This window comes from Oncorhynchus mykiss, chromosome 19 (genome assembly GCF_057628025.1).
Source record: "Oncorhynchus mykiss isolate SJ-2025 chromosome 19, ASM5762802v1, whole genome shotgun sequence".
Lineage (NCBI taxonomy): Eukaryota > Metazoa > Chordata > Actinopteri > Salmoniformes > Salmonidae > Oncorhynchus > Oncorhynchus mykiss.
In genome coordinates, this window is record NC_143040.1 from 72084250 (window position 1) to 72110632 (window position 26383).

At 47.1% G+C, this 26383-nt stretch overlaps 1 protein-coding gene across 1 annotated transcript in view; it reads left to right on the forward strand.

Moving 5' to 3' along the window:
- Window positions 1-22232, forward strand: part of pcnx1 (pecanex 1) — an 88955-nt gene extending 66723 nt beyond the window's left edge. Inside the window, 11 exon segments of the mRNA XM_090211679.1 lie at window positions 106-321; window positions 2887-3140; window positions 4125-4242; window positions 6807-6981; window positions 12038-12188; window positions 12548-12778; window positions 13934-14208; window positions 15655-15872; window positions 16999-17408; window positions 17884-18024; window positions 18393-22232. Coding sequence (XP_090067805.1) covers window positions 106-321; window positions 2887-3140; window positions 4125-4242; window positions 6807-6981; window positions 12038-12188; window positions 12548-12778; window positions 13934-14208; window positions 15655-15872; window positions 16999-17408; window positions 17884-18024; window positions 18393-18533 — 2330 coding nt within the window. The 3' untranslated portion in view covers window positions 18534-22232.
- Window positions 22233-26383: the final 4151 nt, after the last annotated feature.

Here is a 26383-nt window from a genome sequence, read left to right on the forward strand (position 1 = left end):
CACGATTCATATATATTGGTTGAAAATAAAAACGAGTTTGTAGAAACAGCAATTATTTTTTCCCCCCACATCTTGTTGAAGTTAATTTCTCCTTTCCTCCGTCAGGTTCTGACGACAACAACCTGAATTCTATCTTCTATGAGCACCTGACGCGCTCCCTGCAGCACAGCCTCTGTGGAGACCTGTTGCTGGGCCGCTGGGGGAACTACACCACAGGAGACTGTTTCATCCTGGCTTCAGACTACCTCAACGCCCTGGTTCACCTGGTGGAGATCGGCAATGGACTGGTCACCTTCCAGCTCCGAGGACTGGAGTTCAGAGGTCAGGAGGAGGGATGGAGGAGTCACACAAAATAAGCTCAACTTGCTAGCTAAATAGCTCTCCTTCCTCCTGAAGTGTGCACTCGTTCCCTACTCCCCACACGTTTAAAAGCATTGGATTGGTGTAGGCTTGGCCTTGATGGAGTTTCCACAGTCATGCAAGTGAACAAGTGCATACGGGAGAAAGGACAGATTTATTTCTGACGCCATCTTGGTCTTGTAGCTACACTTTCTATCGCGATGTGAAGAGGCTTTCTTACAATTCTCTCTGGGCCTGATTTGACTTGTAGCTACACTTTCTATCGCGATGTGAAGAGGCTTTCTTACAATTCTCTCTGGGCCTGATTTGACTTGATATGAAACGAGTACAATTCTGCCTGGTTTATTCAATCGTTGGTTGATTGTCAACGGGAGACTTGAGTTCATCCTGCAGATCTCCAGTCAGAATAACGGCCTTTTACGTTTAAATCGTAGTGTTCACGAGGAGTTTATGAAGCCGTCCTGTCATTGTTAGGTTATAGAGTTTATGAAGCATTATAGCATGTTTCTGAAGCCGTCCTGTCATTGTTAGGTTATAGAGTTTATGAAGCATTATAGCATGTTTCTGAAGCCGTCCTGTCATTGTTAGGTTATAGAGTTTATGAAGCATTATAGCATGTTTCTGAAGCTGTCCTGTCATTGTTAGGTTATAGAGTTTATGAAGCATTATAGCATGTTTCTGAAGCTGTCCTGTCATTGTTAGGTTATAGAGTTTATGAAGCATTATAGCATGTTTCTGAAGCCGTCCTGTCATTGTTAGGGTTAGGTTATAGAGTTTATGAAGCATTATAGCATGTTTCTGAAGCCGTCCTGTCATTGTTAGGTTATAGAGTTTATGAAGCATTGTAGCATGTTTCTGAAGCCGTCCTGTCATTGTTAGGGTTAGGTTATAGAGTTTATGAAGCATTATAGCATGTTTCTGAAGCTGTCCTGTCATTGTTAGGTTATAGAGTTTCTGAAGCATTATAGCATGTTTCTGAAGCCGTCCTGTCATTATTAGGGTTAGGTTATAGAGTTTATGAAGCATTATAGCATGTTTCTGAAGCCGTCCTGTCATTGTTAGGTTATAGAGTTTATGAAGCATTATAGCATGTTTCTGAAGCCGTCCTGTCATTGTTAAGGTTAGGTTATAGAGTTTATGAAGCATTATAGCATGTTTCTGAAGCCGTCCTGTCATTGTTAGGTTATAGAGTTTATGAAGCATTATAGCATGTTTCTGAAGCCGTCCTGTCATTGTTAGGTTATAGAGTTTATGAAGCATTATAGCATGTTTCTGAAGCCGTCCTGTCATTGTTAGGTTATAGAGTTTATGAAGCATTATAGCATGTTTCTGAAGCCGTCCTGTCATTGTTAGGGTTAGGTTATAGAGTTTATGAAGCATTATAGCATGTTTCTGAAGCTGTCCTGTCATTGTTAGGTTATAGAGTTTATGAAGCATTATAGCATGTTTCTGAAGCCGTCCTGTCATTGTTAGGGTATAGAGTTTATGAAGCATTATAGCATGTTTCTGAAGCCGTCCTGCCATTGTTAGGTTATAGAGTTTATGAAGCATTATAGCATGTTTCTGAAGCCGTCCTGTCATTGTTAGGTTATAGAGTTTATGAAGCATTATAGCATGTTTCTGAAGCCGTCCTGTCATTATTAGGGTTAGGTTATAGAGTTTATGAAGCATTATAGCATGTTTCTGAAGCCGTCCTGTCATTGTTAGGTTATAGAGTTTATGAAGCATTATAGCATGTTTCTGAAGCCGTCCTGTCATTGTTAAGGTTAGGTTATAGAGTTTATGAAGCATTATAGCATGTTTCTGAAGCCGTCCTGTCATTGTTAGGTTATAGAGTTTATGAAGCATTATAGCATGTTTCTGAAGCCGTCCTGTCATTGTTAGGTTATAGAGTTTATGAAGCATTATAGCATGTTTCTGAAGCCGTCCTGTCATTGTTAGGTTATAGAGTTTATGAAGCATTATAGCATGTTTCTGAAGCCGTCCTGTCATTGTTAGGGTTAGGTTATAGAGTTTATGAAGCATTATAGCATGTTTCTGAAGCTGTCCTGTCATTGTTAGGTTATAGAGTTTATGAAGCATTATAGCATGTTTCTGAAGCCGTCCTGTCATTGTTAGGGTATAGAGTTTATGAAGCATTATAGCATGTTTCTGAAGCCGTCCTGCCATTGTTAGGTTATAGAGTTTATGAAGCATTATAGCATGTTTCTGAAGCCGTCCTGTCATTGTTAGGTTATAGAGTTTATGAAGCATTATAGCATGTTTCTGAAGCCGTCCTGTCATTGTTAGGTTATAGAGTTTATGAAGCATTATAGCATGTTTCTGAAGCCGTACTGTCATTGTTAGGTTATAGAGTTTATGAAGCATTATAGCATGTTTCTGAAGCCGTCCTGCCATTGTTAGGTTATAGAGTTTATGAAGCATTATAGAGTTTCTGAAGCCGTCCTGTCATTGTTAGGTTATAGAGTTTATGAAGCATTATAGCATGTTTCTGAAGCTGTCCTGTCCCCCCCCCCCCCCCCCCAGGTACGTACTGCCAGCAGAGGGAGGTGGAGGCCATCACGGAGGGGGTGGAGGAGGACGAGAGCTGCTGCTGCTGTGAGCCAGGTCACCTGCCACATGTCCTTTCCTTCAACGCGGCCTTCGGACAGCGCTGGCTGGCCTGGGAGGTGCTGGTCACCAAGTACGTCCTGGAGGGCTACAGCATCACGGACAACAGCGCTGCCTCCATGCTCCAGGTGTTTGACCTCCGACGCATCCTGACTACTTACTACGTCAAGGTGAGTGGGAGGCCCGGCTGTTAGTCTGCTGTTTGCAGCTATTCTACACTGGCGTAGCAGGTTGCTTGGAGGTAAACCGGAGAGGTTATCGGTTCGAATCTGGTGTTATTACAGATGAACCTTATGCAATCTCCTACTGCCCATGAGAAAGGTACTAAACTCCTAAACTTGTTCTCTCTCCCTACTTCCTCTCTCCCTACTTCCTCTCTCCCTACTTCCTCTCTCCCTACTTCCTCTCTCCCTACTTCCTCTCTCCCTACTTCCTCTCTCCCTACTTCTTCTCTCCCTACTTCCTCTCTCCCTACTTCCTCTCTCCCTACTTCTTCTCTCCCTACTTCCTCTCTCCCTACTTCCTCTCACTTCCTCTCTCCCTACTTCTTCTCTCCCTACTTCTTCTCTCCCTACTTCTTCTCTCCCTACTTCTTCTCTCCCTACTTCTTCTCTCGCTAATTCCTCTCTCGCTAATTCCTCTCTCCCTACTTCCTCTCTCCCTACTTCCTCTCTCCCTACTTCCTCTCTCCCTACTTCCTCTCTCCCTACTTCCTCTCTCCCTACTTCCTCTCTCCCTACTTACTTCCTCTCTCCCTACTTACTTCCTCTCTCTCCCTCATCTCCTCCCTCTCCCCCATCTCCTCCCTCTCCCCCATCTCCTTCCTCTCCCCCATCTCCTTCCTCTCCCCCATCTCCTTCCTCTCCCCCATCTCCTTCCTCTCCCCCATCTCCTTACTCTCCCCCATCTCCTTCCTCTCCCCCATCTCCTTCCTCTCCCCCATCTCCTTCCTCTCCCCATCTCCTTCCTCTCCCCCATCTCCTTCCTCGCCCCCATCTCCTTCCTCTCCCCCATCTCCTTCCTCTCCCCCATCTCCTTCCTCTCCCCCATCTCCTTCCTCTCCCCCATCTCCTTCCTCTCCCCCATCTCCTTCCTCTCCCCCATCTCCTTCCTCTCCCCCACCTCCTTTACCTCTCCCTACTTCCTCTCTCCAGGGGATCATATACTACGTAATAGCCTCTACCAAGCTGGAGGAGTGGCTGGCCAATGAGACGATGAGGGAGGGGCTGAAGGCCTGTGGAGAGAGGAACTACGTGGACCTGGACCCGACCTACTTCTAATAACATCCCTCCTCTCTAATCTAACCATCCCTCCTCTCTAATCTAACCATCCCTCCTCTCTAATCTAACCATCCCTCCTCTTTAATCTAACCATCCCTCCTCTCTAATCTAACCATCCCTCCTCTCTAATCTAACCATCCCTCTCATCTAACCATCCCTCCTCTCTAATCTAACCATCCCTCTCTAATCTAACCATCCCTCCTCTCTAATCTAACCATCCCTCCTCTCTAATCTAACCATCCCTCCTCTCTAATCTAACCATCCCTCTCATCTAACCATCCCTCCTCTCTAATCTAACCATCCCTCTCTAATCTAACCATCCCTCCTCTCTAATCTAACCATCCCTCCTCTCTAATCTAACCATCCCTCCTCTCTAATCTAACCATCCCTCCTCTCTAATCTAACCATCCCTCCTCTCTAATCTAACCATCCCTCCTCTCTAATCTAACCATCCCTCCTCTCTAATCTAACCATCCTTCCTCTAATCTAACCATCCCTCCTCTCTAATCTAACCATCCCTCCTCTCTAATCTAACCATCCCTCCTCTCTAATCTAACCATCCCTCCTCTCTAATCTAACCATCCCTCCTCTCTAATCTAACCATCCCTCCTCTCTAATCTAACCATCCCTCCTCTCTAAATTAATACATCCCTCCTCTCTAATCTAACCATCCCTCCTCTAATCTAACCATCCCTCCTCTCTAATCTAACCATCCCTCCTCTCTAAATTAATACATCCCTCCTCTCTAATCTAACCATCCCTCCTCTCTAAATTAATACATCCCTCCTCTCTAATCTAACCATCCCTCCTCTCTAATCTAACCATCCCTCCTCTCTAAATTAATACATCCCTCCTCTCTAATCTAACCATCCCTCCTCTCTAAATTAATACATCCCTCCTCTCTAATCTAACCATCCTTCCTCTCTAATCTAACCATCCCTCCTCTCTAATCTAACCATCCCTCCTCTCTAATCTAACCACCCCTCCTCTCTAATCTAACCACCCCTCCTCTCTAATCTAACCATCCCTCCTCTCTAATCTAACCATCCCTCCTCTCTAATCTAACCATCCCTCCTCTCTAATCTAACCATCCCTCCTCTCTAATCTAACCATCCCTCCTCTCTAATCTAACCATCCCTCCCCTCTAAATTAACCATCCCTCCTCTCTAATCCAACCATCCCTCCTCTCTAATCCAACCATCCCTCCTCTCTAATCTAACCATCCCTCCTCTCTAATCCAACCATCCCTCCTCTCTAATCTAACCATCCCTCCTCTCTAATCCAACCATCCCTCCTCTCTAATCTAACCATCCCTCCTCTCTAATCCAACCATCCCTCCTCTCTAATCTAACCATCCCTCCTCTCTAATCTAACCATCCCTCCTCTCTAATCCAACCATCCCTCCTCTCTAATCTAACCATCCCTCCTCTCTAAATTAATCCATCCCTCCTCTCTAATCTAACCATCCCTCTCTAAATGAATCCATCCCTCTCTAAATTAATCCATCCCTCCTCTCTAATCTAACCATCCCTCCTCTCTAATCTAACCATCCCTCCTCTCTAAATTAATCCATCCCTCCTCTATAATCTAACCATCCCTCCTCTCTAAATTAATCCATCCCTCCTCTCTAATCTAACCATCCCTCCTCTCTAATCTAACCATCCCTCCTCTCTAAATTAATCCATCCCTCTCTAATCTAACCATCCCTCCTCTCTAATCTAACCATCCCTCTTTAATCTAACCATCCCTCTCTAATCTAACCATCCCTCCTCTCTAATCTAACCATCCCTCCTCTCTAATCTAACCATCCCTCCTCTCTAAATTAATCCATCCCTCTATAATCTAACCATCCCTCCTCTCTAAATTAATCCATCCCTCCTCTCTAAATTAATCCATCCCTCCTCTCTAATCTAACCATCCCTCCTCTCTAATCTAACCATCCCTCCTCTCTAAATTAATCCATCCCTCCTCTCTAATCTAACCATCCCTTTCTAATCTAACCATCCCTCTCTAAATTAATCCATCCCTCTCTAAATCAATCCATCCCTCTCTAATCTAACCATCCCTCCTCTCTAATCTAACCATCCCTCCTCTCTAAATTAATCCATCCCTCCTCTCTAATCTAACCATCCTTCCTCTAATCTAACCATCCCTCCTCTCTAAATTAATCCATCCCTCATCTCTAATCTAACCATCCCTCCTCTCTAATCTAACCATCCCTCCTCTCTAATCTAACCATCCCTCCTCTCTAATCTAACCATCCCTCCTCTCTAATCTAACCATCCCTCCTCTCTAAATTAAACCATCCCTCTCTAAATTAATCCATACCTCCTCTCTAATCTAACCATCCCTCCTCTAATCTAACCATCCCTCCTCTCTAAATTAATCCATCCCTCATCTCTAATCTAACCATCCCTCATCTCTAATCTAACCATCCCTCCTCTCTAATCTAACCATCCCTCCTCTCTAATCTAACCATCCCTCCTCTCTAATCTAACCATCCCTCTCTAATCTAACCATCCCTCCTCTCTAATCTAACCATCCCTCCTCTCTAAATTAATCCATCCTTCCTCTCTAATCTAACCATCCCTCCTCTCTAAACTAACCATCTATTCTCATCTCCTTGGCAGCCTCTGGACAGTGAGAAGGACTCTTCCCTGGTGTTGCTGTGTTTCGGCCTGTGTGTGCTGGGCAGGAGAGCACTGGGGACTGCTGCACACCATATGTCTAGGTGAGTCTGCCTCTCTGTGTCTGTCTGCCTGCCTCTCTGTGTCTGTCTGCCTGCCTCTCTGTGTCTGTCTGCCTGCCTCTCTGTGTCTGTCTGCCTCTCTGTGTCTGTCTGCCTCTCTGTGTCTGTCTGCCTCTCTGTGTCTGTCTGCCTCTCTGTGTCTGTCTGCCTCTCTGTGTCTGTCTGCCTCTCTGTGTCTGTCTGCCTCTCTGTGTCTGTCTGCCTCTCTGTGTCTGTCTGCCTCTCTGTGTCTGTCTGCCTCTCTGTGTCTGTCTGCCTCTCTGTGTCTGTCTGCCTCTCTGTGTCTGTCTGCCTCTCTGTGTCTGTCTGCCTCTCTGTGTCTGTCTGCCTCTCTGTGTCTGTCTGCCTCTCTGTGTCTGTCTGCCTCTCTGTGTCTGTCTGCCTCTCTGTGTCTGTCTGTGTCTGTCTGTGTCTGTCTGTCTGTGTCTGTCTGCCTCTCTGTGTCTGTCTGCCTCTCTGTGTCTGCAGAGTAGGGTTGCAAAATTCAGCTTTTCCAGAAATCCCTCCTGATTCGGGGAATCTTCCAACCACGATTTCAGAGAAGTCAGTGATTTTGCAACCATCCTGCAGTGTGTGTAACAGACAAAGGGGGATACATCCGTATCTCAGCTTATCACCTTTCTAAAACATTTGGTGATTTCCTGAGACATTAGCTGTGTTCCAATATTCATACTAACCCTACTATTTGTGATATAAAAGTTCCCAGATGTCGTACTACATTCACCAAAATACAAAGTATACAAGCAGTGGACACGACTTCCTTGCTTTTAGGGCCCATAATGCAATTCTTCCGAAAATGGGCGTGGCTTCAAAACAATTTCACATTTGAAGAAAATGGAGGAAAATACGCAGCTAAAGTCCAACGAAAGTTCATTACTTTAACTAATTATGACAAACGGTAAGAAATGTTGAGCAATGTAATGACTTTTCAAATACCCTGTCCCAGCCACTCCTCTACAATAGTATGGGGCTTGCCTGTCCTCCCCACTCCTCTACAATAGTATGGGGCTTGCCTGTCCCAGCCACTCCTCTACAATAGTATGGGGCTTGCCTGTCCTCCCCACTCCTCTACAATAGTATGGGGCTTGCCTGTCCCAGCCACTCCTCCACAATAGTATGGGGCTTGCCTGTCCCAGCCACTCCTCCACAATAGTATGGGGCTTGCCTGTCCCAGCCACTCCTCCACAATAGTATGGGGCTTGCCTGTCCCAGCCACTCCTCCACAATAGTATGGGGCTTCCCTGTCCCAGCCACTCCTCTACAATAGTATGGGGCTTCCCTGTCCTCCCCACTCCTCTACAATAGTATGGGGCTTGCCTGTCCCAGCCACTCCTCTACAATAGTATGGGGCTTCCCTGTCCTAGCCACTCCTCTACAATAGTATGGGGCTTGCCTGTCCTAGCCACTCCTCTACAATAGTATGGGTCTTCCCTGTCCTCGCCACTCCTCTACAATAGTATGGGGCTTGCCTGTCCCAGCCACTCCTCCACAATAGTATGGGGCTTCCCTGTCCTCGCCACTCCTCTACAATAGTATGGGGCTTCCCTGTCCCAGCCACTCCTCTACAATAGTATGGGGCTTGTTTGTCCTCGCCACTCCTCCACAATAGTATGGGGCTTCCCTGTCCCAGCCACTCCTCTACAATAGTATGGGGCTTCCCTGTCCCAGCCACTCCTCTACAATAGTATGGGGCTTGCCTGTCCCAGCCACTCCTCTACAATAGTATGGGGCTTCCCTGTCCTAGCCACTCCTCTACAATAGTATGGGTCTTCCCTGTCCTCGCCACTCCTCTACAATAGTATGGGGCTTGCCTGTCCCAGCCACTCCTCCACAATAGTATCGGGCTTCCCTGTCCTCGCCACTCCTCTACAATAGTATGGGGCTTCCCTGTCCCAGCCACTCCTCTACAATAGTATGGGTCTTCCCTGTCCCAGCCACTCCTCCACAATAGTATGGGGCTTCCCTGTCCTCGCCACTCCTCTACAATAGTATGGGGCTTCCCTGTCCCAGCCACTCCTCTACAATAGTATGGGTCTTCCCTGTCCTAGCCACTCCTCTACAATAGTATGGGGCTTCCCTGTCCTCGCCACTCCTCTACAATAGTATGGGGCTTCCCTGTCCCAGCCACTCCTCTACAATAGTATGGGGCTTCCCTGTCCCAGCCACTCCTCTACAATAGTATGGGGCTTCCCTGTTCCAGCCACTCCTCTACAATAGTATGGGGCTTCCCTGTCCTCGCCACTCCTCTACAATAGTATGGGGCTTCCCTGTCCTCCCCACTCCTCTACAATAGTATGGGGCTTCCCTGTCCTCGCCACTCCTCTACAATAGTATGGGGCTTCCCTGTCCTAGCCACTCCTCTACAATAGTATGGGGCTTGCCTGTCCCAGCCACTCCTCTACAATAGTATGGGGCTTGCCTGTCCCAGCCACTCCTCTACAATAGTATGGGGCTTGCCTGTCCCAGCCACTCCTCTACAATAGTATGGGGCTTGCCTGTCCTAGCCACTCCTCCACAATAGTATGGGGCTTGCCTGTTCCAGCCACTCCTCTACAATAGTATGGGGCTTCCCTGTCCCAGCCACTCCTCTACAATAGTATGGGGCTTCCCTGTCCTAGCCACTCCTCCACAATAGTATGGGGCTTCCCTGTCCTAGCCACTCCTCCACAATAGTATGGGGCTTCCCTGTCCTAGCCACTCCTCCACAATAGTATGGGGCTTCCCTGTCCTAGCCACTCCTCCACAATAGGATGGGGCTTCCCTGTCCTAGCCACTCCTCCACAATAGTATGGGGCTTCCCTGTCCTCGCCACTCCTCCACAATAGTATGGGGCTTCCCTGTCCTAGCCACTCCTCCACAATAGTATGGGGCTTCCCTGTCCCAGTCACTCGGTAGTTCACCATATAAGACTCTTCTAGACCTTCTTATTAATGGTATCTGTTGCTTTTATACATGTCTTACTACTCAAAAGTCCTCTATATTCTCTCTCAGAAACCTCCCGTGCCTTATTTTCCAAATTGGCATGTGTAGTTTCTAAATGTCTGTGCCAAGAGTGAAGGTTTCATCGAGTTGTGAGATAGTACTGTAGCACATATAACACTCTGTGGCTGAGGAAAGGCACTCCTCCCAATATACACTACCGTTCAAAAGTTTGGTGTCACTCAGAAATGTCCTTATTTTCCAAATTGGCATGTTTAGTTTCTAAATGTCTGTGCCAAGAGTGAAGGTTTCATCGAGTCTCCCCTCTCTCTCTCCCGTGTGTCTCCCCTCTCTCTCTCCCGTGTGTCTCCCCTCTCATTTGTCTCCCTCTCTCCCGTGTCTCTCTCCCGTGTCTCCTCTGTCTCCCGTGTCTCTCTCCCGTGTCTCCTCTGTCTCCTGAGTTGTGAGATAGTACTGTAGCACATATAACACTCTGTGGCTGAGGAAAGGCACTCCTCCCAATATACACTACCGTTCAAAAGTTTGGTGTCACTCAGAAATGTCCTTGTTTTCCATGAAAACACACATGAAATGAGTTGCAAAATGAACAGGAAATATAGTGAAGACGTTGACAAGGTTATAAATAAGGATTTTTTTTTTTTTTTTTTTTAATAATAATTGTCTCCTTCAAAACTTAGCTTTCGTCAAATAATCCTCCATTTGCAGCAATTACAGCCTTGCAGAATCTTTGGCATTCTAGTTGTCAATTTGTTGAGGTAATCTGAAGAGATTTCACCCCATTCTTCCTGAAGCACCTCCCACAAGTTGGATTGGCTTGATGGGCCGTTCTTACGTACCATACGGTCAAGCTGCTCCCACAACAGCTCAATAGGGTTGAGATCCGGTGACTGTGCTGGCCACTCCATTATAGACAGAATACCAGCTGACTGCTTCTTCCCTAAATAGTTATTGCATAGTTTGAAGCCATTTCATGACTCCTGTGTCTCCCTCTCGTGTCTCCTCTCTCTCCTCCCGTGTGTCTCTCTCCTCTCTCTCCCGTGTCTCCTCTCTCTCCCGTGTCTCCTCTCTCTCCCGTGTCTCCTCTCTCTCCCGTGTCTCCTCTCTCTCCCGTGTCTCCTCTCTCTCCCGTGTCTCCTCTCTCTCCCGTGTCTCCTCTCTCTCCCGTGTCTCCTCTCTCTCCCGTGTCTCCTCTCTCTCCCGTGTCTCCTCTCTCTCCTTTCTCTCCCGTGTCTCCTCTCTCCTCTCTCCCGTGTCTCCTCTCTCTCCTCCCGTGTCTCCTCTCTCTCCTCCCGTGTCTCCTCTTTCTCCTCCCGTGTCTCCTCTTTCTCCTCCCGTGTCTCCTCTCTCTCCTCCCATGTCTCCTCTCTCTCCCGTGTCTCCTCTCTCTCCCGTGTCTCCTGTCTCTCCCGTGTCTCCTGTCTCTCCCGTGTCTCCTGTCTCTCCCGTGTCTCCTCTCTCCCGTGTCTCCTCTCTCTCCCGTGTCTCCTCTCTCTCCCGTGTCTCCTCTCTCTCCCGTGTCTCCTCTCTCTCCCGTGTCTCCTCTCTCTCCCGTGTCTCCTCTCTCTCCCGTGTCTCCTCTCTCTCCCGTGTCTCCTCTCTCTCCCGTGTCTCCTCTCTCTCCCGTGTCTCCTCTCTCTCCCGTGTCTCCTCTCTCTCCCGTGTCTCCTCCTCTCTCCCGTGTCTCCTCTCTCTCCCGTGTGTCTCTCTCCCGTGTGTCTCTCTCCCGTGTCTCTCCTCTCTCTCCCGTGTCTCTCCTCTCTCTCCTCTCTCTCCCGTGTCTCTCCCGTGTCTCCTCTCTCTCCCGTGTGTCTCTCTCCCGTGTGTCTCTCTCCCGTGTCTCTCCTCTCTCTCCCGTGTCTCTCCTCTCTCTCCTCTCTCTCCCGTGTCTCTCCTCTCTCTCCCGTGTCTCTCCTCTCTCTCCTCTCTCTCCCGTGTCTCTCCTCTCTCTCCCGTGTCTCTCCTCTCTCTCCCCTCTCTCTCCCGTCTCTCCCCCGTGTCTCTCCCGTGTCTCTCCTCTCTCTCTCCCGTGTCTCTCCTCTCTCTCTCCCGTCTCTCTCCTCTCTCTCCCATGACTCCCGTCTCTCCTCTCTCTCCCCAGTAACCTGGAGTCCTTTCTGTATGGTCTCCACGCGCTGTTCAAGGGAGACTTCCGGATCTCCTCGGTGAGAGATGAGTGGATCTTTGCCGACATGGAGCTCCTGAGGAAGGTGGTGGTGCCTGGGATACGCATGTCACTCAAACTACACCAGGTGAGAGTTGCCTGGGATACGCATGTCACTCAAACTACACCAGGTGAGAGTTGCCTGGGATACGCATGTCACTACACCAGGTGAGAGTTGCCTGGGATACGCATGTCACTACACCAGGTGAGAGTTGCCTGGGATACGCATGTCACTACACCAGGTGAGAGTTGCCTGGGATACGCATGTCACTACACCAGGTGAGAGTTGCCTGGGATACGCATGTCACTACACCAGGTGAGAGTTGCCTGGGATACGCATGTCACTACACCAGGTGAGAGAGACTCCATCTGTACTCCCTGAGAAACCAGAAACGACCTCATTCGACTCTAAGGAACTCTCTCTCTTCCTGTCTTTTTCTCTCTCAGGACCACTTCACGTCTCCAGATGAGTATGACGAGCCGGTGGTTCTTTTCCAGGCCATCTCGTCTCACCAGCAGAACCTGGTGATCGCCCACGAGGGTGACCCGGCCTGGCGCAGCGCCGTGCTCTCCAACTCGCCCTCACTGCTAGCCCTGCGCCACGTCCTAGACGAGGGAACCAACGAGTACAAGATTATCGTGCTCAATAGACGATACCTCAGCTTTAGGGTCATCAAGGTTAGTAGCTCGTCGTGCTCAACAGACGTTACCTCAGCTTTAGGGTCAAGGTTAGTAGCTCGTCGTGCTCAACAGACGATACCTCAGCTTTAGGGTCATCAGGGTTAGTAGCTCGTCGTGCTCAACAGACGATACCTCAGCTTTAGGGTCATCAAGGTTAGTAGCTCGTCGTGCTCAACAGACGATACCTCAGCTTTAGGGTCATCAGGGTTAGTAGCTCGTCGTGCTCAACAGACGATACCTCAGCTTTAGGGTCATCAAGGTTAGTAGCTCGTCGTGCTCAACAGACGATACCTCAGCTTTAGGGTCATCAAGGTTAGTAGCTCGTCGTGCTCAACAGACGATACCTCAGCTTTAGGGTCATCAGGGTTAGTAGCTCGTCGTGCTCAACAGACGATACCTCAGCTTTAGGGTCATCAGGGTTAGTAGCTCGTCGTGCTCAACAGACGATACCTCAGCTTTAGGGTCATCAGGGTTAGTAGCTCGTCGTGCTCAACAGACGATACCTCAGCTTTAGGGTCATCAGGGTTAGTAGCTCGTCGTGCTCAACAGACGATACCTCAGCTTTAGGGTCATCAGGGTTAGTAGCTCGTCGTGCTCAACAGACGATACCTCAGCTTTAGGGTCATCAAGGTGCGACAGACCTGGTGACAGAGGAGAAAGAGCGTGAGAGAGAAGGGAGACCAGAACAGATCTTGGAGAGGGGGACAGGGAGAGAAAAGGGAGACCAGGACAGATCTTGGAGAGGGGGACAGGGAGACCAGGACAGATCTTGGAGAGGGGGACAGGGAGACCAGGACAGATCTTGGAGAGGGGGACAGGGAGACCAGGACAGATCTTGGAGGGACAGGGAGAGAGAAGGCAGACCAGGACAGATTTTAGGGAGGAGAGGAGACCGTGAGAGAGAAGGGAGACCAGGACAGATTTTAGGGAGGAGAGGAGACCGTGAGAGAGAAGGGAGACCAGGACAGATTTTAGGGAGGAGAGGAGACCGTGAGAGAGAAGGGAGACCAGGACAGATCATGGACAACGTCATCAGAAGTCTGAACCAGAGGAAGTGCCTAAAAGAAACATGCAGGGGGACTAAAGAATGAACTTGTTTTTAAAAACCGTATGAAGTATCTAAATTGATTGTGTGTGATCGTCGTCTTGCAGGTGAACAAGGAATGTGTCCGTGGGTTGTGGGCGGGACAACAGCAGGAGCTGGTGTTCTTACGGAACAGGAACCCAGAACGCGGAAGCATCCAGAACGCCAAACAGGCGTTACGCAACATGATCAACTCCTCGTGTGACCAGCCCATTGGATACCCCATCTACGTGTCGCCCCTGACTACGTCCTATTGCAACTCGCACACACAGCTAGGTCACATCCTGGGAGGACCAATCAGCATTGGCAATATAAGGAACTTAATCGTCAGTACCTGGCACAGGTAGGTCACATCCTGGGAGGACCAATCAGCATTCTGCGTATGTCCCAATTGTCTTTCTTCCCTCCTAAAGTGTGCACTTGTTCACTTCTCTTCACTGACTTAAAACGCAATGACTGTTATAACAAGTATTTGTGGAAACTCCCGTTAGCCCATGCCGCTACCAATCCAAAGATTTTAGATTTGTGGGGATGTAGTGAACGAGTGTACACTTCAGGAGAATGTAGATAGTATTGGGGACTCTGTCTTTAAAATGTATTCTAGGGAGAGAACGTTCCACTGTGGTTCTGCTTGCCTTTTGGGGGTCTTGGCCTAGTTACTGTAAAATACTGCTTGCTTTTTGGGTGTCTTGGCCTGGTTACTGTAAAATACTGCTTGCTTTTTGGGGTCTTGGCCTGGTTACTGTAAAACATTGTTTTTGCTTTTTGGGGGCTTGGTTACTGTAAAACACTGGTTGCTCTTTGGGGTCTTGGCCTGGTTACTGTAAAATACTGCTTGCTTTTTGGGGTCTTGGCCTGGTTACTGTAAAACATTGTTTTTGCTTTTTGGGGGCTTGGTTACTGTAAAACACTGGTTGCTTTTTGGGGTCTTGGCCTGGTTACTGTAAAATAATGCTTGCTTTTTGGGGTCTTGGCCTGGTTACTGTAAAACATTGTTTTTGCTTTTTGGGGGCTTGGTTACTGTAAAACACTGGTTGCTTTTTGGGGTCTTGGCTTGGTTACTGTAAAACACTGTTTTTGCTTTTTGGGGTCTTGGTCTGGTTACTGTAAAACACTGACACATGATGTATTGTCAGATGTATTTCTGTCATTATTTGTGCCAGCGGGCTGTCACTGTTCTCTCTGAATGTTTATTTTGTAATCCCATCACCTCTCGCTCTGTCCCTCACCTCTCGCTCTGTCCCTCACCTCTCGCTCTGTCCCTCACCTCTCTCTCTGTCCCTCACCTCTCGCTCTGTCCCTCACCTCTCGCTCTGTCCCTCACCTCTCTCTCTGTCCCTCACCTCTCGCTCTGTCCCTCACCTCTCGCGCTGTCCCTCACCTCTCGCGCTGTCCCTCACCTCTCGCGCTGTCCCTCACCTCTCGCTCTGTCCCTCACCTCTCGCTCTGTCCCTCACCTCTCTCTCTGTCCCTCACCTCTCGCTCTGTCCCTCACCTCTCGCTCTGTCCCTCACCTCTCTCTCTGTCCCTCACCTCTCGCTCTGTCCCTCACCTCTCGCGCTGTCCCTCACCTCTCGCGCTGTCCCTCACCTCTCGCGCTGTCCCTCACCTCTCGCGCTGTCCCTCACCTCTCGCTCTGTCCCTCACCTCTCGCGCTGTCCCTCACCTCTCGCGCTGTCCCTCACCTCTCGCGCTGTCCCTCACCTCTCGCTCTGTCCCTCACCTCTCGCTCTGTCCCTCACCTCTCGCGCTGACCCTCACCTCTCGCTCTGTCCCTCTCTCTCTGTAGATTGCGTAAGGGCTGTGGAGCTGGCTGTAACAGTGGTGTGAACATTGAGGATTCTGATGCAGGGGGGTTGTCCTGCACCAGTGGTAATGGGACAGGGCTGAGCGGTGACTCCCAGCAGAGCTCGGTGTCCCAGGGGGGGCTGTCAAGACCGGCCGCTCACCTGGCCTACCAGCCACACAATATGAGTGAGCACCACCACCACGTACACCAGGGCTGGGGTGAGTCCTTCTCAATTCGGGGAAATTAAAAGCAATTTCCTGAATTGACTGAAAATGATCAAATCTCTAAAAATGTTTCCCAGATATCACAAAAAACTGTGTTCTGACCTGGTTACCTTCTCTCCTCTCCACACAGGCCCAACCAACCTAAATCTCTCCACACAGGCCCAACCAACCTAAATCTCTCCACACAGGCACCAACTAACCTGTATCTCTCCACACAGGCACCAACTAACCTGTATCTCTCCAAACAGGCACCAACCAACCTGTATCTCTCCTCTCCATACAGACACCAACCAACCTGTATCTCTCCACACAGGCACCAACTAACCTGTATCTCTCCACACAGGCACCAACTAACCTGTATCTCTCCACACAGGCACCAACTAACCTGTATCTCTCCAAACAGGCACCAACCAACCTGTAACTAACCTGTATCTCTCCTCTCCACACAGGCACCAACCAACCTGTATCTCTCCTCTCCATACAGGCACCAACCAACCTGTATCTCTCCTCTCCATACAGACACCAACTAACCTGTATCTCTCCACACAGGCACCAACTAACCTGTATCTCTCCACACAGGCACCAACTAACCTGTATCTCTCCACACAGGCACCAACTAACCTGTATCTCTCCAAACAGGCACCAACCAACCTGTAACTAACCTGTATCTCTCCTCTCCACACAGGCACCAACCAACCTGTATCTCTCCTCTCCATACAGACACCAACCAACCTGTATCTCTCCAAACAGGCACCAACTAACCTGTATCTCTCCAAACAGGCACCAACTAACCTGTATCTCTCCAGACAGGCACCAACTAACCTGTATCTCTCCTCTCCATACAGGCACTAATTAACCTGTATCTCTCCTCTTCACACAGACACCAACCAACCTGTATCTCACCTCTCCACACAGACACCAACCAACCTGTATCTCACCTCTCCACACAGACACCAACCAACCTGTATCTCTCCTCTTCACACAGACACCAACCAACCTGTATCTCACCTCTCCACACAGACACCAACCAACCTGTATCTCTCCTCTCCACACAGACACCAACTAACCTGTATCTCTCCAAACAGGCACCAACTAACCTGTATCTCTCCTCTCCATTCAGGGACCAGTCAGAGCTCCCAGTCGGTCCAGTCTGGCCTTGTGCACCACTCTCCAGCCCGAGCCTCCGTAACCAGCCAGTCTTCATCCTACCGCTATAACAGCAGCCGTCACTCGTCTCTCCGTACCTCAGCCACTGGCCTGGATCCCTGCCGTCGCTACTCTACCAGCCAACTGTCCCACCGTACCCTCCCCACCTCCCTACAGCTCCGCCTGGGCTCCGGGTCGTCCTCGGACCCCGCCGGCCCCTCTGCCTCGCTCTCCTCCCACAGTATCCCGCCCTGTAAGAGACACACCCTGGTAGGCCTGCTGGGTAACGACGGGCTGGGTAGTGGCGCCACGGTGGACCCACTGGACCACCACGTCCCGGCTCTGTCCGCCGTGCGACGGGACGACATCTCCTACAGAGTGCAGGTCGGTCAGGAGAGAAAAACGTAAAAACGCTTTGATAGAAATGTTGTAATCAACAGCGGCTGTTTCTCAGAGGCGTTAAAAGGGACAGTTCACCTAAATTACAAAATGAGTTATGGTTTATTTTCCATCGACTGCTTTCAGGGTAAAGAAACATTTACGAGTCATTTGGAAACGGATACTTTACTTTTAGATGGCGTTTCTCAGATGCATTCCTGCAGGACCCCTAAAACGGTACACGTTTTAACTGTGGCCCCGGGACAAGCACACCAGACTTGTCAACTAATCCTCAAGCCCTTGATAAGTTGAATGAGGTGTGCTTGTCCAGGGCCACAGTTAACATGTAGACCTATGTGAGGTGGGGGTTGGGGGAGGGGGTCTCGAGGACTGGAGTTGATAACCTCCCCCCCTCCCCCTAAAAACATTGTTTAAGTTATTTGATGTCGCTGATCTTGACTGCACATATTTCTCCCGCCAGATCGTGGATGTGAGCCAGGTGCTGGAGATCATTAACCTGTCGAAGCGGAAGGAGCTGCAGTGGCCTGATGAGACGGTGAGGTTGAGGGCAGGACGCAGCTGCTGGAGGGACTGGAGCCCCCTGGAGGGCATGGAGGGACATGTAGGTTCTCTACTTCCTCCACGAGGTCACCTTTACCATCTCAGTTTTACAATTATCACTTTCACTAGAATTAAAATTTTTTAAAAAAAAACTTCAATATATTCATGATGTTTTCAGTATTATATTAAATGTGTTCATACATATCAAGGAATGACTTTCTGTTCTCTCTCTCACCAACCCTTCTCTCCTCTCTCTCCCTCTCTCTCCCCTCTGTCACCAAACCTTCTCTCCCTCCCTCTCTCTCCCCTCTGTCACCAACCCTTCTCCCCCTCTCTGCTCTCCCTCCCTCTCTCCCCTCTCTCACCAACCCTTCTCTCTCTCTCTTTCTCCCCCCCCCCCCCCTCTCTGTCACCGACCCTTCTCTCCAGGTGATTCACCGGTGGGTGCCTTGTAGCCGTGACCTCACCAGCCGTTCCCATATAGACAAGACCATCCTGCTGGTTCAGGTGGATGATAAACTGGTTCCCATCGTAGAGACTGGGGTCATAGAGCTGGGGGCCGAGGTCTGACTGAACCACTGGTTCCCATCGTAGAGACTGGGGTCATAGAGCTGGGGGCCGAGGTCTGACTGAACCACTGGTTCCTATCGTAGAGACTGGGGTCAGGTGGATTATAAAACTGTCATAGTCTTGGACTTGGTCGAATGAGAAATGCTTGTTTTGAAACCTGGGGTGAATACGGTCTGCCCTAATGACTACACCCTAGTCCTCCTGGGAGTAACCCAGTCACGAGTTACGAGGTCAGGGTTCACCTTACTGCAGGCCGAAGAGCAGACCAGCCTGCTGACAGTGAGGAAAGGAAGGGATCCCCCCCACCTCTCTCTGTCCTCTCTCTTCCGTCCACTCTCCTCTCTGTCTCTGTCCTCTCTCTTCCATCCACTCTCGTCTCTGTCCTCTCTCTTCCGTCCACTCTCCTCTCTGTCGTCTCTGTCCTCTCTCTTCCATCCACTCTCCTCTCTGTCGTCTCTGTCCTCTCTCTTCCATCCACTCTCCTCTCTGTCGTCTCTGTCCTCTCTCTTCCATCCACTCTCCTCTCTGTCGTCTCTGTCCTCTGTCGTCTCTCCTCCGTGACCCGGAAACCGATGAGTGGTCGAGGAGTGTGTCAGTTCGTCAGTAGGCGAACGGGAAGACGGTCCTCCCCTCCTTGTCTAAGCCTCCTTTTGACGAGGAAGCACAAGTGTATCCTACAAACGGAAGAGCTTGGATATCTGCCACACGCCCGTTTTGAATCAGCTGTTGTATTGTCAGAGGAGAAAAGCATGGACGCGTTTTTTTTTTTGTAAACGATATGCTATTTATCCTTCATCTAGAAAACGTATTGCATAACTAACTTCATTCGTATTTATCACGTAACACATTTATTTTGGAATCCACCCCTGTAAACGTCATTCGCCTGATGGAACAGGAGTGGAAAAAATGGGACGGTTTCATTTCATTCAAGCGCATTTTCGTCCACTTTCCCCTCTCCCTCGCCGCCTCGATTTGACCTTTGACCTTTTTTTTCAAAAGGAGAGAGAGGCCGCAGGAAGAAAAGGCTCATATCTACATTCAAAACGGCACCGTAATATACCGTATATATATATATATATATATAGTGCACTACTTTTCACAAGGCACTACTTTTTGCAGTATAGGATGCTGTTTAGGACGAACTATATGTTTGAGGGGAAAGGGAATCCAGGGACGAGTGGCGGTGGAGGAGACCGATGACAGTCCACACATCTACAGTGACTTGCAAAACTATTCATACCCCCCCCTTTTTGGATTTCTTCCCATTTTTTTTATTGTGTTGCAAAAAGTGGGATTAAAATTGTATTTTAATTAGTCAACTCGTGTGTAGTCTGTCAAAGTGGAACGCAAACATTATAAAGATTTAAAACTAATTCGATGACTAAAATAGTATTCAGCCCCTTTTTTGTTTAAGGATTAAATTAGTTCAGGAGTAAAATGTGACTTAACATGCGTAATAAGTGACATGAACCCTGTGTGATAAAATAGGGGTTGACATTATTTCTGAATGACTAACCCTTCCTCTAATGTCCCTCTTCACAGATTCAACTACAAAGACCAGGGAGCTTTTCAAAAGCCTCGTTTAAAAAATTTAAAAATAAATGGCAGTGATTGGTAGATGGGTAACAATATCAAATTAGACGTTTAATTGTAATATCTCTTTAAGCGTGGTCACGTTAATAATGATGCCGTGGACGATATAGTAAAACCACCCAGACACATCAAAGATACAGTCTTCCTTCTGAACTGAGGTACAGGACAAGGATGTTATCATGGTGATTGGATGTTACCATGGTGATTGGATGTTACCATGGTGATTGGATGTTACCACAAATGGCTGTGACGGGATGAAAACAAAAGAGGTTGGATCAACATTGTAGTGGACTCCACAATAATGATTTAAATAACAGTGACAAGAATGCAAAATATACATCTGGTATGCAGTGAGAAGGAGAAATGGGGCGGCAAGGTAGCCTAGTGGTTAGAGCGTTGGACTAGTAACCAGAAGGTTGCAAGTTCAAACCCCCGAGCTGACAAGGTACAAATCTGTCGTTCTGCCCCTGAACAAGGTAGTTAACCCGCTGTTCCTAGGCCATCAATGAAAATAAGACTTTGTTCTTAACTAGTTAAATAAAGGTAAAATTAATTTTAAAAAAGAGAACTGCACAGAAATATACTAAACTCAAAGCCTTCTGTTTGGAGAAAATACAACACAAAGTACCTAACTGCCTCCTTATATTCAATCATGCTGGCGGCTGCATCATGTTATGGGTGTGCTTGACATCGGCAAATACTGAGGAGGTTTTCAGGATAAAAAGAAACTAGCTGGAGCAAAGCACGGTCAAAATCCTTTCAGTCTGCTTTCCAACCGACACTGAGAGATGATTTCACCTATTCAAGAGGACATTAACCTAAAACACAAGGCCAAATCTACACTGGAGTTGCTTATCAAGGAGGCTGGGAATGTTCCTGCGGGGCTGAGTTACAGTTTTGATTTAAATCTGCTTGAAAATCTATGGCAAGACTTGAAAAGGTCTGTCTAGCCATGATCCCCAACACCTTGACAGAGCTTGAAGAATTTTGAAAAGAATAATGGGTAATTATGAGAACAATCCAGGTTTGCAAAGCTCTTAGAGACTTACCCGAGAAGACTCACAGATGTAACTGCTGCCAAAAGGGGTTTATAACATGTATTGACTCAGGGAGCTGAATAATTATGCAGTCTTAAAAATAAAAAATAAATCCACATTGACAGAAAAGTACAATTAAATCAATTTTAATTCCACTTTGTGAAACAATAAAATGAATAGTTTTGCAAGGCACTGTTTCTGCCAAGCTCTGTGTCACAGCATATTACATGACAGTAACCCTGTTAAGTGGCTACCAATGGTAATTCTTCTTTTTTTCTATGCATTTCCTTATTACTTTGACTGACTTGTGTACACAGACTGTGCACAAACACACACACAACGTGATATATATATATATATATATATATATATATATATATATATATATATATATATATATATACACACACATATGTGCACAAATTAATGATGACGGTTTGATTTATGATTATGACAGAATTGAGTGTGAGGAAGTTATGTTATGTTGGTTTCAAAATCATTTTTCCAAACGAGCCTGGTCCTGAAAGTGGGCGTGGTTTCACGTGTCGTTGCCAAGACTACAGAGAGAGTAGTAGTAGTAGTAGTAGACCAGGAGGGAAGACATGCAGGTGCTGTACCAGACATGATTTACTTTTTGTCCTCATTTGTCATTCTTATTGGTTTTGTTTTGGAAGTTGCAGGAAATAACTTGCACTATGATTTTTTATATTTTTATTTTATTTACAGTGACGCACTACAGTCTGAGATATCACCTTATTGAATTTATTACAGAATCTTAGTGGCCATGGTTACCGATGCCTTGGGAATTTAAACTAATGGTTCGTCATTGTTTATTATTTCAGCCATTTTCGTTTATATATATATATCAATGTACAAAATATTTTTGTTTTTAATATTTATTACTGTGAACATAGTATTTACATTTTCTTACTTTTTTTTTCATTTATGGGACAAATGTTATATAAATGTATCACGGACCATCGGTTGGAAAAACGAGATGGTGAATTTCTGATGGACTGTTTCCCGATTTAACTTAATTCTTTTTCTATATGGAGAAATAAAAAGCGTTTGATTTACAGCTGGTATATCTTTTTATATGCAAAGAGTTCTAAAAAATACAGTCACAAACCACGTTTCCATACAGGTTTATTGTGAGTTAAGTCATATAATAATTTTTAAAAAATCACGACAGCTGTGATGGAAAATGGAAGTTTAGGTATCGTTTTTATGAATGCCGACAGATAATTAGCTCGTTTCACATGGTCTGATCTTTCTGTGTTGGTAAAATTAATTATGCGAGAAATTATCGGTGGAAAATCTTACATGCGCAAATATAAACGCAACGTGCAACAATGTCATAGATTTTACTGAGTTACAGTTCATATAAGGAAATACGTCAATTAAAATAAATGAATTAGGTCCTATTCTATGGATTACACATGACTGGGAATACAGATTGTTGGTCAGAAAACCATTTGTCTCATGCAGCGCGACACTTCGCGTAGAGAGGATCAGGCTGTTGATTGTGGCCTGTTAACCAACTCCTCGTCAATGACTGTGCGAAGTTGTGACATGTCTGTTGAGTAATGCAGGCCATTGGGAAGAACTGGGACATTTACAGGAATTGTGTTCAGATCATTGCGACATGGGGCTTTGCATTAAACATGGCGGCGGATGAATGGTATGACAATGAGCCTCTGGATCTCAGTGCATTCAAATCGCCATCAATAAAATGCAATAATGTTCGTTGTCCGTAGCTTATGTCTACCCATACCATAACCTCATCATCAAACATCAACATCAGCAAACCGCTCGCCCATAAGATGCCATACACGCTGTCTGCCAGGTACAGTTGATACCCGGGATTCATCCGTGAGGAGCACACTTCTCCAGCGTGACAGTGGTCATTAAAGGTGAGCATTTGTCCACTGAAGTCGGTTACAACGCCGAACTGCAGTCAGGTCTAGACCCTGGTGAGGACGACGAACACACAGACGAGTTTCACTGAGACGGTTTGTGCAGAAATGCTTCGTTTGTGCAAAAACCCCAGTTTTATCAGCTGTCTGGGTAGCTGGTCTTAAACGATCCCGCAGGTGAAGAAGCCGGATGTGGAGGACCTGGGTTCCCGTGGTTACACGTGATCTATGGTTATGTTGATAAAATGAGATGTGCAGGCGGACGAGTCGGTCAAGGATCGATTCGGACAAAGTGATCTATTGTATGAAAGGTGACAGTTTATTCAGAGTAAAGATATCTGGTACAGCATGCATGGGCTCTGTCAAGTAACTCCAAGTGAGCTAAAAGAGAGAACCCTAATTCAGTTTGTTTACATATTTTATAGAGCACAGAAAGTAGGTTGAGTCTTGAAGTTCTGGTTCTCTGGTTGGTTCAGGTCCAGGCGTAGTCTCCGATGATTGGCTCCTGCAGTCCATCGCTTCAGCCGTTGCTCAATGTCCTTGTTGTCTTCTTGAGTCCAGGGTGGGTGTGTGTGTGTGTGTGTCCTAGATAAGTTATAATCTTGTGCAGCATATGTGTGCAATGAGTTTGTGTGTCTTAATGTATGTGTAGTTCCTGTTTTCACATAGCCAGCCGTTGGCCGATACTGAGACTAAGGCATTGTGGTTGGGCCAGTTCCTGTTTATGTGCTGTGAGTGGAGACATCAGCCTGCTTGTGTCAGCGTTACTGAGTGCTGTTTCCTATTGAGTAATATTTGGTAGACAGATTAAGTTAATATGCTGAAGTTAATATGTTATAGCAAAAGGCCTGGTTATAATGAACACAGCTAAGTGCTCATGCTTACAGTTACGAGGCCAGTTGGACATAAATTGTCTTATGGTAGAGAAATTAACATTTAAATTCTCTGGCAATGGGTCTGGTAGATATTCCTGCAGTCAGCATGCTAATTACACTCTCCCTTAAACTTGAGACATCTGTGGCATTGTGTTGCGTGACAAAACTGCACGTTTTAGGGTGACCTTTTTTTATTTTTCCTAGCACGAGGTGCACCTGTGTAATGATCATGCTGTTTAATGGAGGAGCTCTTGACTGCAATGTGCAGTTCGGGGGCCGGGCTCAATGTGGGCGGAGTCAAAAGTGTTTAACCCGAACCCCCTAAATTTAGTTTTGCCTTCTGTTATTGATTGGTAATGAGCAACTTCGTTTTACAGTAAACAATCTTATTCTTTGCCAGAAATACAACCTGTCTTAGCTTTGTTTCATTAATCACTACCTCTAGTTTTTCAGGATAAATCCTACAACTTTTTTAAGTCATAGGTTTTTGAAAGTTGTGTGTCTGTTCATATTTGAACACATTTAACAGATATGGAGGCTACAAGCTAGGGAGATGTTCTTTCAAGATCCCCTCCATGGCTGGAGAGATGAAAGTCGAATCCAACCAATCAGGTTTTTCGGGCACCCGGGTTCATCCCATCTGGAGAGTGGTAGTTCAGTTTAAGACCACTTGTTCATTTTTTACATTTATTTTTTAATCGATGACTGTTTAATTTAAAGTCAAATGTTATCTGTAAATTATCTATGTACCTACAGTTGAAGTCGGAAGTTTACATACACCTTAGCCAAGTACATTTAAACTCAGTTTTTCACAATTCCTGACATTTAATCCTAGTAAAAATTCCCTGTCTTTAAAAAAAAAAAAAAAAAAAAAAACATTTATTTCCGCCTTTATTTAACCAGGTAGGCCAGTTGAGAACAAGTTGTCATTTACAACTGCGACCTGGCCAAGAATAAAGCAAAGCAGTGCAACAAAACCAACAACCCAGAGTTACAAACGTTCAGTCACTAACACAATAGAAAATCTGTATACAGTGTGTGCAAATGAAGTAAGGAGGTAAGGCAATAAATAGGCCGAGTGATTACAATTCAGCCATTAACACTGGAGTGATAGATGTGCAGATGATGATATGCAAGTTGAGATACTGGGGTGCAAAAGAGCAGAAACAAAACATGGGGATGAGGTAGGTAGTTAGTTGGATGGGCTATTTACAGATGGGCTGTGTACAGTGATCGGTAAGCTGCTCTGACAGCTGATGCTAAAAGTTAGTGAGGGAGATATAAGTCTCCAACTTCAGTGATTTTTGCAATTAGTTCCAGTCATTGGTATCTGAGAACTGGAAGGACAGGCGGCCAAAGGTGGTGTTGGCTTTGGGGATGAACAGTGGAATATACCTGCTGGAACGCGTGCTACAGGTGGGTGTTGCTATGGTGACCAGTGGAATATACCTGCTGGAGCGCGTGCTACAGGTGGGTGTTGCTATGGTGACCAGTGGAATATACCTGCTGGAGCGCGTGCTACAGGTGGGTGTTGCTATGGTGACCAGTGGAATATACCTGCTGGAGCGCGTGCTACAGGTGGGTGTTGCTATGGTGACCAGTGGAATATACCTGCTGGAGCGCGTGCTACAGGTGGGTGTTGCTATGGTGACCAGTGGAATATACCTGCTGGAGCGCGTGCTGCGGGTGGGTGTTGCTATGGTGACCAGTGGAATATACCTGTTGGAGCGCGTGCTACGGGTGGGTGTTGCTATGGTGACCAGTGGAATATACCTGCTGGAGCGCGTGCTACAGGTGGGTGTTGCTATGGTGACCAGTGGAATATACCTGCTGGAGCGCGTGCTACAGGTGGGTGTTACTATGGTGACCAGTGGAATATACCTGCTGGAGCGCGTGCTACAGGTGGGTGTTGCTATGGTGACCAGTGGAATATACCTGTTGGAGCGCGTGCTACGGGTGGGTGTTGCTATGGTGACCAGTGGAATATACCTGCTGGAGCGCGTGCTACAGGTGGGTGTTGCTATGGTGACCAGTGAGCTGAGTTAAGGTGGGGCAAAGACTTACAGATGACCTGGAGCCAGAGGGTTTGGTGACGAATATGTAGCGAGGACCAGCCAACGAGAGCGTACAGATCGCAGTGGTGGGTAGTATATCAGGCTTTGGTGACAAAACGGATGGCACTGTGATAGACTACATCCAATTTTCTGACCGTTGGAGGCTATTTTGTAAATGACATCGCCGAAGTCAAAGATTGACAGAATAGTCAGTTTTATTAGGGTATGTTTGGAAGCATGAGTAAAGGAGGCTTTGTTGCGAAATAGGAAGCCGATTATAGATTTAATTTTGGATTGGAGATGCTTAATATGAGTCTGCAAAGAGAGTTAACAGTCTAACCAGATACCTAGGTATTAGTAGTTGTCCACATATTC